We start from the raw sequence: 14,682 nt of genomic DNA on the forward strand, positions 1-14,682 counted from the left end.
TATTTTCTAAAAATATGATTAAAATAGTTGCATTGACTTGTATTTAAAGGATATATTAAAGGGTGATCTTATTTTATAAGATTTGTAAAGAAATTGATTTAAGTTAATTGAGATAGTTTTTTGTTTCTATATCTGATTAATGATTGAAGGAAAGAAGAGTACAGGGTTTCCGTTTAAAGACCAAAAACCAGACCAAAGCAAATGCCAAGAGCTTAAGCTTAATTTAATGAAAACATGTAAATAGATAGCTTAACAAGTAATATTAATATAGAGCTACAAAATTCACGCAGCTATTACAGCTGGCAGCTGAGTTACATGAGGCCAATTTTTATTAGGTTGGTTTTACTTATCGCATAGGGGACACATAAGAGTTACTTCACATTTTCATTGCGTTCTTTCCGGCTTTTTTTTTTTGTCTAGTTACTTTTAGGTCTGCATGCGTTCTCATTTCGTTTGCTTAGTTAGCACTTCGTTGCATGAATTTAAAACGTTCTCACTTGTCAACTTTGATTTTTCAACACTATTTGATCTTTCTTTTCTACATATACATACGTAACCCGAAACAATAAATTTTTGTTTCGTGCTCGCTTTTTTCGGGGGGGTTGATGTACGGGGCGATGCTTATTGTCAAACAAACCCTCATACAAAAATAAACAACACGAAAAAACCAAAAAACAACAACAATGGAAACACATATACAATTGTTAACCGATTAATATGCAATGTAGGTAAAATATAAAATATTACTGAATATGTACTACAAGCTATGCCTTCCATTCCATTTTATATGCATAAACAACTTTCGTACACACACATACATACACACACACTCTCTCTCTCTCTCTCATTCTCTCTCCGATAAAGAAAGCGCATAAATAGTTACGCTCCCCAAAAACAAAACAAAAATATATTGTTTAATAACAACAATTCATTTTTTATTTTAATTTTAAATTGGTCAAAGGTTGTGTTTGAGGCGAACTTTTTGCGCGCTTTTCGCCGCCATCGCCAAAACTATTTGCTATCAAAGACATTTCCCGCTGACTTTCATTTGCATTTTGTGCATTTTGTTGAAATGAGCAAACAATTGGCATAATGGGCTAGAAAAATAAACAAACTACACGAGCAAAGTGCAAGAGCCAAATGCTAAAAGTCCAAGTAAAGAAAAGCATTGCATGCAGCAAGCGAATGAAAAAAAATGTGTTGCATAAAGTGCAAAGAGTAAATTAGCAGAGTATGCAAAAAAATAATTTAATTAAATAAAAAAAAATTTTATTATGAATACAGATATGAAAATATAATCTTAAATTTGCATGACATTACGATTACTAATGCTTATTATTGAGCGCATTCAACTGCTGAATTAATGAATGAATTGTTGCCAATTGCATTTGGATGATGCTTGACTGAAAAGTTTCGTTCTGAATACTTAATAGCCTATGATAATTTAAATGACCATCTATAATTAAATATTCAATATGCGAGATGAAATGTTGAAAGATTTATGACTTTTAACTCTATTTAATGGAAAGCACTTGATAGTTAATTCCCATTTGGAATAAAATATTTTCTGCAAATGTTAATTCAACGCTTCATTAACTTGACAATAAATGAAGATCTTTCTAAATTTGGGTTATTTATAAATAATTCAATTGATTTCCTTTTAACTCTGAACATTATCATTAATTTCTAATATTTACTTTGGCTCAAATAATCTACGATTAATATATTTCCAATTTAAACTATTTTAACTTTGTATGCATTCTGGCTTCGAGCAATCAGAAGTATATATGTTGTCCCCATCAAGTGTTTTGGCTTTTAACAGACTATAGATTCTTCAATTTATCAATTGTTAAAATTTATTGCTGCCAAATACATTTTATCAAAATCACATTCCGTAACTGCAATCAGCGAGTAAAATGCCCGCAAAGCAATTAAAATGCCATACAATAGAGTTATAAATTTCGAAATGCAAAATATGCCTCAAAATTTAACCCCGAAAATGGTGTCAGAATAAAAACAAAGCACTTAATTAAATTATAATTTGTATAAATATAATTTGTGCATTATTGTTGGTCAGCCGATATGAACGACAATGAAATTTCATTATATTAATATACGCGCACAAAAAAAAAATATACATATATATATTTCACGGCATTTTTGTGGGCATGACACAACAACAAGCTGCTTTTCATGTAAATCTGTTAAAATTATTAAAACATACAATATGTGAGCTTCCTCTGTAAGGGACAAAAGTGAAGATAAATGCAATATGACTGTGGTCGACTGTAAAGTTAATAGAAAGGAAGTTGTCTCTTTTTTCTATTTTGATATATCGAAAAATAAGGCTCTATACTGAACTATACTGAAAACTTAAACGAACTAACTGAGTTTTCTAAAAATAATTTCCATAAGGATAAAGACTGCCGTTCTCTGTGTTTAAGGCCAAGTTCAGTTGCTCTATTTTGATAATTAGACAATATAAAATGGAATTAAAGTATAGCACGGTATTGGTCACCCGAACTATGTACAAGCTGTTAGTTCTCATAAAAAGTTTTTAACAAACTGCGAAATGTAATATGCAGAGAATGCTCTATCTAGCTTGAAACTTATTAGCCATATACTTTTTGATATAGACAGATGAATTTGCTGATGAAGAAAAGACAATTGGAATGTTTAATTTCTCTATTATAGATATCGAATTTATTGAATTTTTTGACCCTACAGCAATAAAAGAGCACGATTTTAGCGTATGTCAGCTGAAATATATTTTTAGAATGCATGATAAAAATTCGTATTTTATTCAAATTTACTTAGATATTTGCATGCCATAATTTTAATCAGTGCATATAAAATAATTAAAATGTATTAAGTACATATATATGAAATATTTAACTTATTCATTTATGCATTTCAAAAAGTTTTTAATGAGCTGTTCTCGCTGGCATTGAATGCCAGCAGCGGCAGCAGCAGCGGCAGCAGAGTAGAACTTGCCGCAAGTTCTTGTTGGTGTGCTGGCTTGGTAAGTGCCGCGCCCTCAAAGTCAAGCATTTCCTCAATGTATATATATATGTGTGTGTGTGTGTGTGTGTGTATGTGTGGAGCTGTGTGTGCGTGCACACAAGCCGACAAACAATTAGCAACAAAATTTTTTTGCCACAAACTTAATTTATTAATTGAAAAGTTTTTGCCGCGCGAGTTCATTGCAATGTTTACCTCTGGTTGCTTCCAATCACGGCGCTGCTCATAAAAGTTATATAAAGCCAAACAAATTTTTGGCATAGAAAATTAGCTTTCAGTCAACGTTGTCGACGGCATCGTACAAAGTTGCCTTTTACACCTGACGCTGGGCCAAGTTAATGCTGTGTGTGTGTGTGCGTGGGTGTGAGTGTGTGTGTGCTATAGTGTCGCGGTTTTTGGTTATGAAAATGTGCTAAATAAAGCCGCTGAGATTTAAGCACAGCAGCTGCTGCTCTCCAACTACTTAAACAGACTATAGCCCTGATATTTAGACGAAAAGTGCAACGCCAGCAGCCAGCAACTGGCAGCCGCACGATTTGCCATATCCCTATGCCATATGCAGATTAGGCGAAAATAATTTATGATGCACAGCCAAGCGCAGCACAGGGTCCCGAATATCCTAACCCTAACCCAAATCCCTCTCACCCACAGCCTCACCCGAACAACTTTAAGTGATGCTCTTGAATAGGGGCGACAGCCCCAACTGCAACATGCCACACTCATCTGAGCTAGTTACCGTTAAATTGTAAGCCACACCAGAACGCAACAGCCCACCAAAATAGCCACTTAAATAGTTGGCAAAGCGATTTTATCTAATTTCACAATATTTTTGTTGTTGCACATTTTTCGGTTAGACGACAAAAATACGCGAACCGCAACAACGATATATATCTATAAATATATATAAATATATATGTGCAAATAATATACACACAACGGCTTATGTAGATGGCCATTTTGTATAATGGCCAACAGCTTTTAGCTGTCGGCATTTAAGCCACACACACACACAGTTACAGATGTGTGTGTGCTTTTATTTTGCGATAGGCACAATGATAACTGTTTTTTGGAGTCGTGCACTTGCGGCGCATTGATTAACTCTTTGCGGCAGCATCGCTCGATTGCTGACAATATTATAACTATTTTGCATTATAATTGCAAATAAAATATATTTGCATTTTTGCTCGTTGTCATGCACTGTGGGATAAGAGTCGATTTTGATAGCTTACTTTAAATTAATGAAAGTTAAACTTAAAGTTATTATTAGTTCTTATCTTCTACTATTCTATTATCATAAAACGCCAAATCGCATTCAATTTATAAAAATTGAATTATAGCCCGAACTTTTTAAATTGATCTCTTTAGTAACAAAAGCTGGAGAGTGCGATTTCTAGCAAATATTATTCATGTATCTTACAGATACGTGCGTATCTTAAGGATATATTTGTTCCCTACAGACGGGAAAATACAGTTGTTAGCTACTGTGAAAAGATACTTTTATATGTTACAGCTAATTGTGTATCTTAAAGATATTTTCCTATCCTACAGATGCGTCGGTACCTAAGAGATATTGTACTAACCTGAAGTTTTTTTTATTTGACAGCATATTTTACATCTCCTATAAGCTAAATAGTTCTAGGTAATAGAAGTATACATCTGCCTTTTACATACAAATTAATTTAACGATTTTTACCTATTTTTAATAGGTATACATAATATACAAAATCATCTTTTGTACCACAGTGTATGCATATGTATATGCCATTGTGCGTATCCTAATTTCTAATGTTGAATATAAAAATATTTGGCATTTGTTGATTCTTCACAATTAGTAATATATTATTTTATACTGATATAATATAAAGTGAATAATATAAAATCAATGCTGGCAAAAAGCACTTCAACTACAGATTAAAATTGAGTTTTGGCATTCACAATAAAACCAATGGTAAAATTAAAATTGCAGAATATATTTCCGCTGAAAATAGGCTTTAAAGTGGGAAATTAAATGTAAATATTTTCTTTTTTATATAGATTTTAGATTTATTTAGATTAACAAGAGTTTTTTTCTATTGCTTTCTCTTAAAGTTTTAATTTTTTGTGTAGGTTGACATATATATATATGTATATAATTGTTTGAAAACTTCTTGAGTATTATTAAAACTCTTTTGTTATAGAAATATATATTAAACGGGATTATTAAACTCTAAAGTATATAAATGGCAGTTCAACATAAGTCTTATTTCTTCAGTTTACATAGTGATTGATTTAATATTGCATTCCATCTATTTGCCTTAAGGGCCACTAACTTGACTATCGTAAACTGTCGACTATCTTATTTAACAGCCCTGAGGATGCCTTAAAGTCGCCTCAAAGTGTGCTTCACTTAGCTTGGGAATTTCAATGCGCTTCCTTGGCTTAGGTAGCTAATTAAATGCTAATGAAATGCCGCTGATATCATTGTGTTTTGAGGCAAGTTAGAAGCTGCTTTTAATGCTCTGTTTTGAAGGTCATTAAGGGTATTTTGGGCTTATATAGAATGTTTGCTTTCCTTTAACTTACTTGACACAATATTAAAGTTGGAGACTTCAAGGCGTCCTCAACTTGGAAAAAGCTACACTTTCCACAATTTCCGAGCTAGATAATTTGTTAGGGAGTTTATATACTACTTTAAAGATAAGTCCAAGTATGTGTGTGATACGCTCACCTGCTTCCATTTTTGCTGGGAACAGGGTATTTCGCAGTCATGCAATTTTCTTTAGTGTGCTATTTAATGGCATTCAATAATTTTCTGCTTTTATGAGCGCTTGCTTTAGAGCCCTCTAGTCCTATAGCTATCTACCACTTAGATGAAGAATGTATATAATTGTTTATACACATCTAAGCAAATCCTGGTAATTTCATTTTTAATTGCATTGTTGCCCTCACCTGCAGAACGACTGTTGCTCATTAGCAGGCAGTTTGTCTTTGGCTAAATTACTTCATTGATTGGCAATTGGCTCTGCTGGCATTTATACGAATTATGCAACTGCAGCTGTGAGTCAGGCTAATGCATTTTGGCCGTTTTGCATGTAAGTGAACTGCTTACGTTGCGACTGCCAATTAGCCAAGAGCAGCAGCAGGCCATGCAGAACCAAAACCAAGGCAGAGCTGCTCCATCAATGCCCCATTTCGGGCACAGAATTTATTGCTCAGCATTTTGGTCTATTAATTATGCAAGTGGCTCGCTGCTGCGTAGGCCCGACATGCCAGACAAATTTATATAACTGGAGACCAAAAATCGTATTTTAGCTAGCCGAACGCCAAAGCGCGTTAATAAATTTTCACAGACGTCGCTGGCTGAAGCTAAAGCCGGAGCCATATCCTGGTCTGTCCATCCTCCTGCATCCTCTCGCGGCTACTCGTGCTATTCATCAGTCGAGGCGCAAAATGATTTAAAGAAGCGAAATGTTTGCGCAGTTTTGCTGCCCTTTTAATTTTGATTGCAACTATTTATTAATGCTCCGCTCGCAGGATGTTGGCAGGCTCACACAGGACTGCCGCGCCCCCCCGGGGCGGGGACTCTGACTGTGGCCCTGCGCTCCATTTAAGCTGCATGCAATTTGTAGCATTCTCTGCATTTGTTAAATGCAACATTTAAACTCAAATTAAATTATGTTGAAAGGCAAAAAAGAAAATGTTGCACATTTCATGAGTTTGTTCTGTATACCCTGTAAAATCTGCAAATCGAGTATAATATGTTGCATAAACTTTATGTCGGAGCCAGAAGTTAATGTTTCCAGCCCAACAGAGTCCTCATAATATTTTTTCCCAGTCAATAGCTCACACAAAATACACATAATTTTTTCTGTCCCTCAACAAGTCGATTAAAACGATTTTCTTCTCACACAAGCCAGTTAGCTTATTACACAGCATCTGCTAGTCGATCATGCACATGTTATTTTTTTTTCATTTCGGTCTGATTGTTGATTTATCCCTGTTTGGTTACCTGCTTGTCTCTGGCAACGTTTGGTCCACTTTTCAGGCGTGAGAATTTAACGATGTGCGTGCCTCAAAGTGTCTCCCCTTTTGTAAAAAGCCACAAAAAATATACAAATTTATTTCTCATATGTTTAAATTTAACTAGTAGACTTTACAAGTTGCTAATGAGCGCGGAAAATATGCTAAAATGGAAGCAGTCAACTAAAAAGACTAAATATAACTCAGGAAGCAAATTTTTATTATTGCAAAGTAATGAATAAAATACATGTATTTCCTTTGAAAAGTAGCAGCAGGAATTTATCATTTTATTTTAATTTATATCATAAATATGCATACGTATTAGATAGATCTTTGTAGCTTAAATTAGGTCATTACAATGGACATTTTAAAAGGCATTTTTATCAATGCATTAGACGACTTGAAAACATTTTTGATTGTTTAAAAAATAAATGATTGGCAAACATTTTTTTTATTCATTTTGTAATAGGAAATATGAATCAGAGAAAAAAATAACTTTTTTAAAAATTTAAATCATCTTTCGACAAAAAAAATAACTGTTTACCTTGGCTCAGACATTTCAACATCTATTCATTTGACATTTGAACGCTGATTCTCGTTGCCCCGATAAAAGTGGACACAAATACCAATTATTTATTCCAACTGATTTGCGAAAGTTTGTCAACATAAACTGCTTAACTCTTAAAGTTTCCTAGCCTCAAAATAAAGCCCCTCAAAAAAAAAAAGAAAGGAAATAAGAAAGGCTGGGCCTCTTTTTCGCGTACTAATTACCGTATTGGCATTAGCTTCCTGATTCTGGTACCGAGAACCCGGCAAAAGTTTCGGTTAACGATTGCAGCGGAAAGCGGTTGGGGGCATGAGGGTGAGAGCTGTAAATGGCTGCCAACAGTTTTGGTTGCAGCCTGCCGACAGCACGTATTGACAGCAGCTCGGCAACAGCAACAACAAGAACAACAACAAGAACAACAACAACAACAAGAACAATGCCAACGATTGCAATTGCGATTGCGGTGACAATAAAAGGCTATGGAGGCGTTAGCCTAGTGTCGAGCTACAAATGACAACGGCGCACACACACAGACACAGACATAGACACGCAAACAGAACCAGACACGCACACAGACACGCCTAGCAGCTGCCCATAAAAGCGCAGCAGATGCAACAACAACAACAACAACATCAAAAACAACAACAAACAGCGCAGCGTATTTGTCGGTTTCAAGTGCCACTTGGGAAATCATCTTTTCGCTTGATTCCCCTTCCCCTTCCCCAGCCCCACCCAAAAACTGCCCCCTCCCCACCCATCGTCTCCTGTCTGAGGAACACGTTGCGCATCGACCCGGTTGGGCAACGGGTTGCTGTAAATGAAAACGACCAGCGACGATGAGGTTGACAGTGAGACAATGCTGCCTCACATCAACAGCAACAGCAGCAACAACAGCAGCAACAACTACAAGGGGGGATAGCTTTTGGGGCGGAGGTGGGGAGATGGGTGTTTGTGAGCTTACAAAAGTCAAAAACCAAATGCGTTGCATATGCACTAGAAAATTGTTGGCCAAAAATGCATTTGGTAGTCAAATTTCTGCAGAGGCTGAGTGCCAAGCGGCATTCTGTGAGTGCTTTTCGGGGGCTTGTATATGTGAGAGGGGTGTGGGTGGGTTGTGAGGGGGGGGGGGGGTGGGCTTAAACAGAAGGGGGCAGGTGGAGTAGGGCTTAGAGTGGGGGCAGCTGTGGCAGTTGAGTTCAATGGCTAATCGGATTTTGCAGTATGTAGTCAGTCAACGTGAAGCAATTGATGAGGGCAATTCAAGTGTGCATGCATGAAGAGCACACACACACACGCACACACACGCACACATACTGATAGCGCACACGTTATGAAAGCGGAAACGGAAACGCGTTGACGGCCGTGCAAATTTACCGTAGCATAGCTCAACATGGCGCTGCATTGATGCTGCTTGCTGCCTGCCTGCCTGCCTGCTGCATGCAACATGCTGCATGCGGGCTCAATAGCAATCTATTTTTATTCCAGCACTTTTAAGCTAACATCTCTCATACGTAAATCCAAACTTTATGCTTCTCTCTCCCCAACCATCCACATGCAGTTGCTTTGGCCGCTGCAGCGCTTTAAGGACTCGCGCGGACAGCATTTGCTGCAGCGCGAGGCTCTCAATTATGGCCTCGATTTGGAGCCCCAACGCTACGAACAGGATGAGCCGGCGCGTGTGCTGCCCAAGACCAAAGAGCTGCACACCGAAGCAGGCCGTATTCTCGCCGTGCCCAGCCAGAATGTGCATCGACAGCCAGAGGAGGATGTGCCGCAGCATATGCCACACGCGCGCTGGGAGACGGCTACGACAACGACACTGGCCAGCAGCACGGCAAGCAATCAGGCGAGCGGCGAGGCAGGCGTGGCCAGCGGTCACTTTGTCTACACCTGGCAGCTGGGCGAGTGGTCCAAGTGCTCGCAGGAATGTGGAGCAGCTGGCAGCGGTTTGCAGGTGAGTTCAAAGCAGCCGGAAATTAGTTGCGGCAGCCATTGAATAGGCCTGGCAGCTAACAAGAATGCCAGCACAAGTCCAGAGAAGGTGTGTGAAATCAATCTATAGTTGAACCTTGATGATCCAAGCGGCTCAGAACCCAGTTAAAAGAGCTAATATAAAGGTAATTCCGTCCTATAAAAAAAAGACCCAAAAACTTGTGGCTTTCCATACAAAAATTGTCATGGAAAAAACTGTGCTTAAAAAGTACATTTTATTGTAATGCTTCGAAAGGTATTATTATATTATTAAAAAAAACTTTTAGCAAATTAAATAAACTTAGGCATTACAGTAAATAATTTTGATATCGTATAAAATTTACAAAAGTTATGGAAAATATAGTCACCCAACTTACAAATTATTTATTTTGAAAATTAAAAAAAAAGGTTGCCCATGAAAAAGTATTAACAAACCACTTCGTAAATATATTACTTTATACAATTAGTTTCTCCTATCACGTAAATTGATATAGTTTTTATAGAATCAGGACAAATTATATATTATTTATATAGAAACAAGGTTTTATCTATAGAACATGAGCTTGCAGCTAGATAAATTAAATTTAAGCTTTTAAAAGGCGCAAAGAAGAGTTGAACCAGCTGCCCAGGCCACAGCCGCCACTTACATAATAATTAGCCAAATGCACGGCTTTGCCAGCTACCAGATTCGACTCTACCTCTGTTTCCACACGGAAGCCCAAATCCAGCCCATGGTCCGCCGCGTTGTCCACATACAAATCAAGCAGGAGTTTAAATATTTTAACAGCCAGTGGCTCGACCCGGTTGTCCTGGCGCTGCGTCCCATTGTTTTATGTGTGGCATGGACACGAAAAATTTAACAGTAAACTTTGTTTCTTTGCAACTCTGCCCACAGCGCCGCACGCTGAGCTGCCGGCGTGAGCTAGCAGAGAAGAAGACAACGACAACGACAACGACGACGACGAGGACGAGGACAACGATGTCGATGTCGATGTCAAATGGCACCGATGGCGGCGGCGGCGACATCGTGGAGAATGCGCAATGCCGAGCCCAGGGGCTGGACATGCCCGACACGTTCCAGAGCTGCGGCAACGAGCCGTGTCCGCACTGGACCAAGGGCGACTGGACGCTCTGCCAGCAGTCCCGCTGCCACAGGCGCAACACGGCCGTGCAACGGCGGGAGGTGAGCTGCCGCTACGAGAACGGCAGCGCGGGCATTGCCTGCGATGAGTACGAGAGGCCGACGGCGCGCCAGGAATGCTACAACGAACGCTGCAAGGGCGTCTGGCGCGTGGAGCCCTGGTCCGAGGTGGGTCAAATGTCCGCCGCCAATCACCATGGCCATGACTAAAGCTAGACCTATAACTATAACTATAGCCATGGCTCTGGCTCTGGCTCTGGCTCTGGCCGGCTCCATACATTGCATCATTTATTAATTGCAAATGCAATTCGTTTCTGCTTCGGTTTCGTTTCACAGTGCAATGCGCCCTGCGGTCGCCAGGGCATCAAATTCCGCATTCTGCAGTGCGTCTGGTATGGCAGCCGTCGACCCGCGGGCAACGTTTGCAAGCATCAGCCACGCCCAGCGGTCATGAAAGTGTGCAAGAGTGCTCCATGTCAATCCAAAAGTAAGTGAAACTGCCAATAAATGAACATAAAATAAACAATAGATTAAAGAGTGAGGCTTAGAACTAGAACTAAAAATAAACAAGAATGAAGATAAAGACTAAATAATTCAAATATTATTATTATTATTATTATTATTATTATTATTATTATTATTATTATTATTATTATTATTATTATTATTATTATTATAATTATTATTATTATTATTATTATTATAATTATTATTATTATTATTATTATTTTATATTATTATTATTATAATTATTATTATTATTATTATTATTATTATCATTATTATTATTATTATTATTATTATTATTATCATTATGATTATTATTATTATTATTATTATTATTATTATTATTATAATTAATTTTATTATTATTATTATTATTTTATATTATTATTATTATTATTATTATTATTATTATTATTATTATTATTATTATTATTATTATTATTATTATTATTATTATTATTATTATTATTATTATTATTATTATTATTACTACTACTATTATTATTATTATTATTATTATTATGATAATTTTTATTAATACTATTATTATTATATTAGAAGCCTCTACTTGTTTTCCAAAGACTCAGACTTGGCCAATATATATATGCATAGGTTAAATCATGCTATAATATTTTAGAAAAGCGTTATATAAAAAGAAGTAAAATAATTCATATATCTAGAAAAGATACACATTAGAGATTGCAATTTGCATTTTGCATTTTATATCGCAAAATATTCCTAAATTGTGAAATAGCATTTCGAAGAAACTCTTTCATTGAGTAATCTATATACATATATTGTGAAGATCAAGGTCTTGGCAAGAGACCTAGGTGTACGCAAAGTCGGGGACGTAATAAGCATACAAGAATTATATCACGAGGCTGGAAAATTGTAATTGGAGTAGACCGAATGCGGGAGAGATTGCAAAAGTCTCATCCAATCAATATCTCAGATCGATTTATATAACCAACCTATTCTGTTAATGTATTTTGTGAGACTTATCTGTAGAATAATTTGTATTTGTATTTAATAAAACAAACCAAAAATATTCATATGTTTATGTCAATCTATTTACAAATATCTATTTATATCTATCTTTTTATATGAGTATCGAAATCCCAAGTCTAAATTGATGTCAATATTTATATCTTTATCTATATCTAAGTCGTTATATTTCGATCTTAATCAACGTCCATATTTATTTCTTCTTTTATTCATCGACATCTTTAATATAAATCCCTATCTATATTCGCAGTGATCACATCGACTGGTTGTCGCGATGCCTCCCGCTATTGCCGCAACGCCAGGGCCATGGGTCTGTGTCGACTGCATCGCTATAAGGAGAAATGCTGCGGTTCCTGTCAGCCCAATCTGGAGGAACTTCAATAGATTCGCTGCGACTACCAAATAAAAATAAAGGTTGGAGAAATCAGCAAGCAATTACTATAAGTACAGTGAGGGTAATCCTATATAGCATGGTATAGAAACTCGAACTCATAACTGAAATAACTGAAATTTTTAATTCAAATATGACTAACAAGGACGAGTGCAATTTAGTTGATTTGATATAAGGCATAGTTAAATATAATTGGGACAATTCTAATGAGAGTAATGCAGATCAATTTGAGGATATAACAAATATCGTTTCAATTTTTGTCTACATAAATAAGCGACAGGTACAGATACAGATAGAGATAAAAATGCAGATGCAGATATGTATTTGAATGTGTGCAGAACAGGAGCAAATATTTACAACTATTCGTAAACTAAGCGCAAATTATGTTTAGATATGCCCCAAAGCAATCCATGCTGGCAAATAAATTGCCAAGATTTAACATATATCGATTATATAATATGCTTATATGTGGGATATATTAATATATAAAATTCATTAGCATCTGATTTGGCAGCGAGTAGTTTGTCCCACAGGCGGCTTTGCTTTAAGCAATTCCAACATTAAATACTAAAAGTATTTGATAAATATTGAAAGTAATACATAAATCATTCGGATCCAACCGCTAAAACGTTGGCTACCATTTTTGACTATGCTTCAAGATGTGCATTAGGCCAACTTATAAAAGGTTAAGGGCTAAATAGGGCGGCGCTACTAGGAACCGTGGAAAGTTAAGCATAAATCGCAGTACACTTTAAAAGATAAAACGCAATCGATATAAGGTTCAGTATCCATAATGTTAGTGAGCTAAAAGGAAAACCCATTTCATAAAAAATGACATTTCTCTTCACTTAAAGAAGGGATTAGTCCAAAATTTCAGTTCAAGCAAAAGCCTACATTAACTGTAAACATAAAACAAAACTAACCCAGCAAAATATTGGAAAAACAAAAAGAACAAACTGCACTGTTACCTAATGTGGACAAACATATTATACAAATACATATACAAACTAGATACATCATGTAAATATTCTAGCAAATACTAAAAGTTAAGATACAGCTGATTTTGTTTTAAGATCAATTCTGATTATAAAAACTATGTTAATTAATGTATGGTCAACTTTTGCAAAACCATTTCCTTTGGCGCATTTAACAAACAAAAACAAAAACAACAACTGCTATATCTTATGGCCTATCTGAAATTCCAAAGTCCAGTTATTGTAAATAAACATTTTATTTACACGCATAAACGTTATTAATGAATATATATATATATATATATATATATATATATTTATATAAATATAAAATACCTACTTGTAATTAGTTTATATTTTGTATTAAACAAACTTGTTTTATATATATGTATTAACTAAATGCAAAGATAAAACGTAAATCCGTTAGCTGCTAACTATAGTTTAATATAAAATACCTAAGAAATACATTGAGAATCCAACAAATGTTAAAAGCAAAACAATATTAAATCGAATATTTAAATTGTTAAGTAAAGGTTATAAATAAATTACATATACAACAATTTAAAATGCATACCATAACCAATGTTAAACGTACATATACACACACACACACACACACACACACACACACTTACCAATTTACACACACATAACATAGCATTATATAAAACAAATTAAATAAAAATAAATTAATTAATTTAAGCAACGGCGAAAATGCATTGTAAAATGTAATACGAAAGCAACTGCTTAAATATTGTAAGAAACTGAAACGAAGTGAAATAACAAAATAAAAATGATGTTTGAAAATCTTGCAAGTTCGTGAAGCACATTAACTTCGTCATATCCTTCCAGATCCTGATGAGTCCTGTGCCAAGCCGTATGCATCAGCGTCTCTTCCTTTGAGTTTCTGCAAGGATATGACCTAGTTATGGATTTTTTATTTAATAGAATTTTTTGTATGAACCTTAGATATTTAAATGCAGCTCGATGCCGTTTGCACCTATGATTCCAACGTACCATGTCCTTTTGAAATCCGCCGGTAAAGGAAAGGACATCAATAACAAAATCGTCTATACCTTGGTCACTTCAGGGACCATCGAAATGTCCTTTAGTCAACGAATAGTCC

At 35.8% G+C, this 14,682-nt stretch overlaps 1 protein-coding gene across 6 annotated transcripts in view; it reads left to right on the top strand.

Annotated features, from left to right (window-relative positions):
* The window catches only part of nolo (no long nerve cord), a 74,521-nt gene extending 61,175 nt beyond the window's left edge, over positions 1-13,346 (top strand). For 5 of the 6 annotated variants that reach the window (XM_064698158.1, XM_064698161.1, XM_064698157.1 and 2 more), the window contains 4 exons: positions 9,126-9,521; positions 10,434-10,847; positions 11,016-11,166; positions 12,442-13,346. In XM_064698158.1, the coding sequence (XP_064554228.1) occupies positions 9,126-9,521; positions 10,434-10,847; positions 11,016-11,166; positions 12,442-12,575 (1,095 nt within the window). In that variant the 3' untranslated portion in view covers positions 12,576-13,346. The remainder of the gene's footprint in view (positions 1-9,125; positions 9,522-10,433; positions 10,848-11,015; positions 11,167-12,441) is intronic. The other variant, XM_064698160.1, reaches the window with a different exon arrangement.
* Positions 13,347-14,682: the final 1,336 nt, after the last annotated feature.

This window comes from Drosophila montana, unplaced genomic scaffold (genome assembly GCF_035044405.1).
Source record: "Drosophila montana isolate Dmon_TW-CO22-7 unplaced genomic scaffold, ASM3504440v1 contig_402_1, whole genome shotgun sequence".
Classification (NCBI taxonomy): domain Eukaryota; kingdom Metazoa; phylum Arthropoda; class Insecta; order Diptera; family Drosophilidae; genus Drosophila; species Drosophila montana.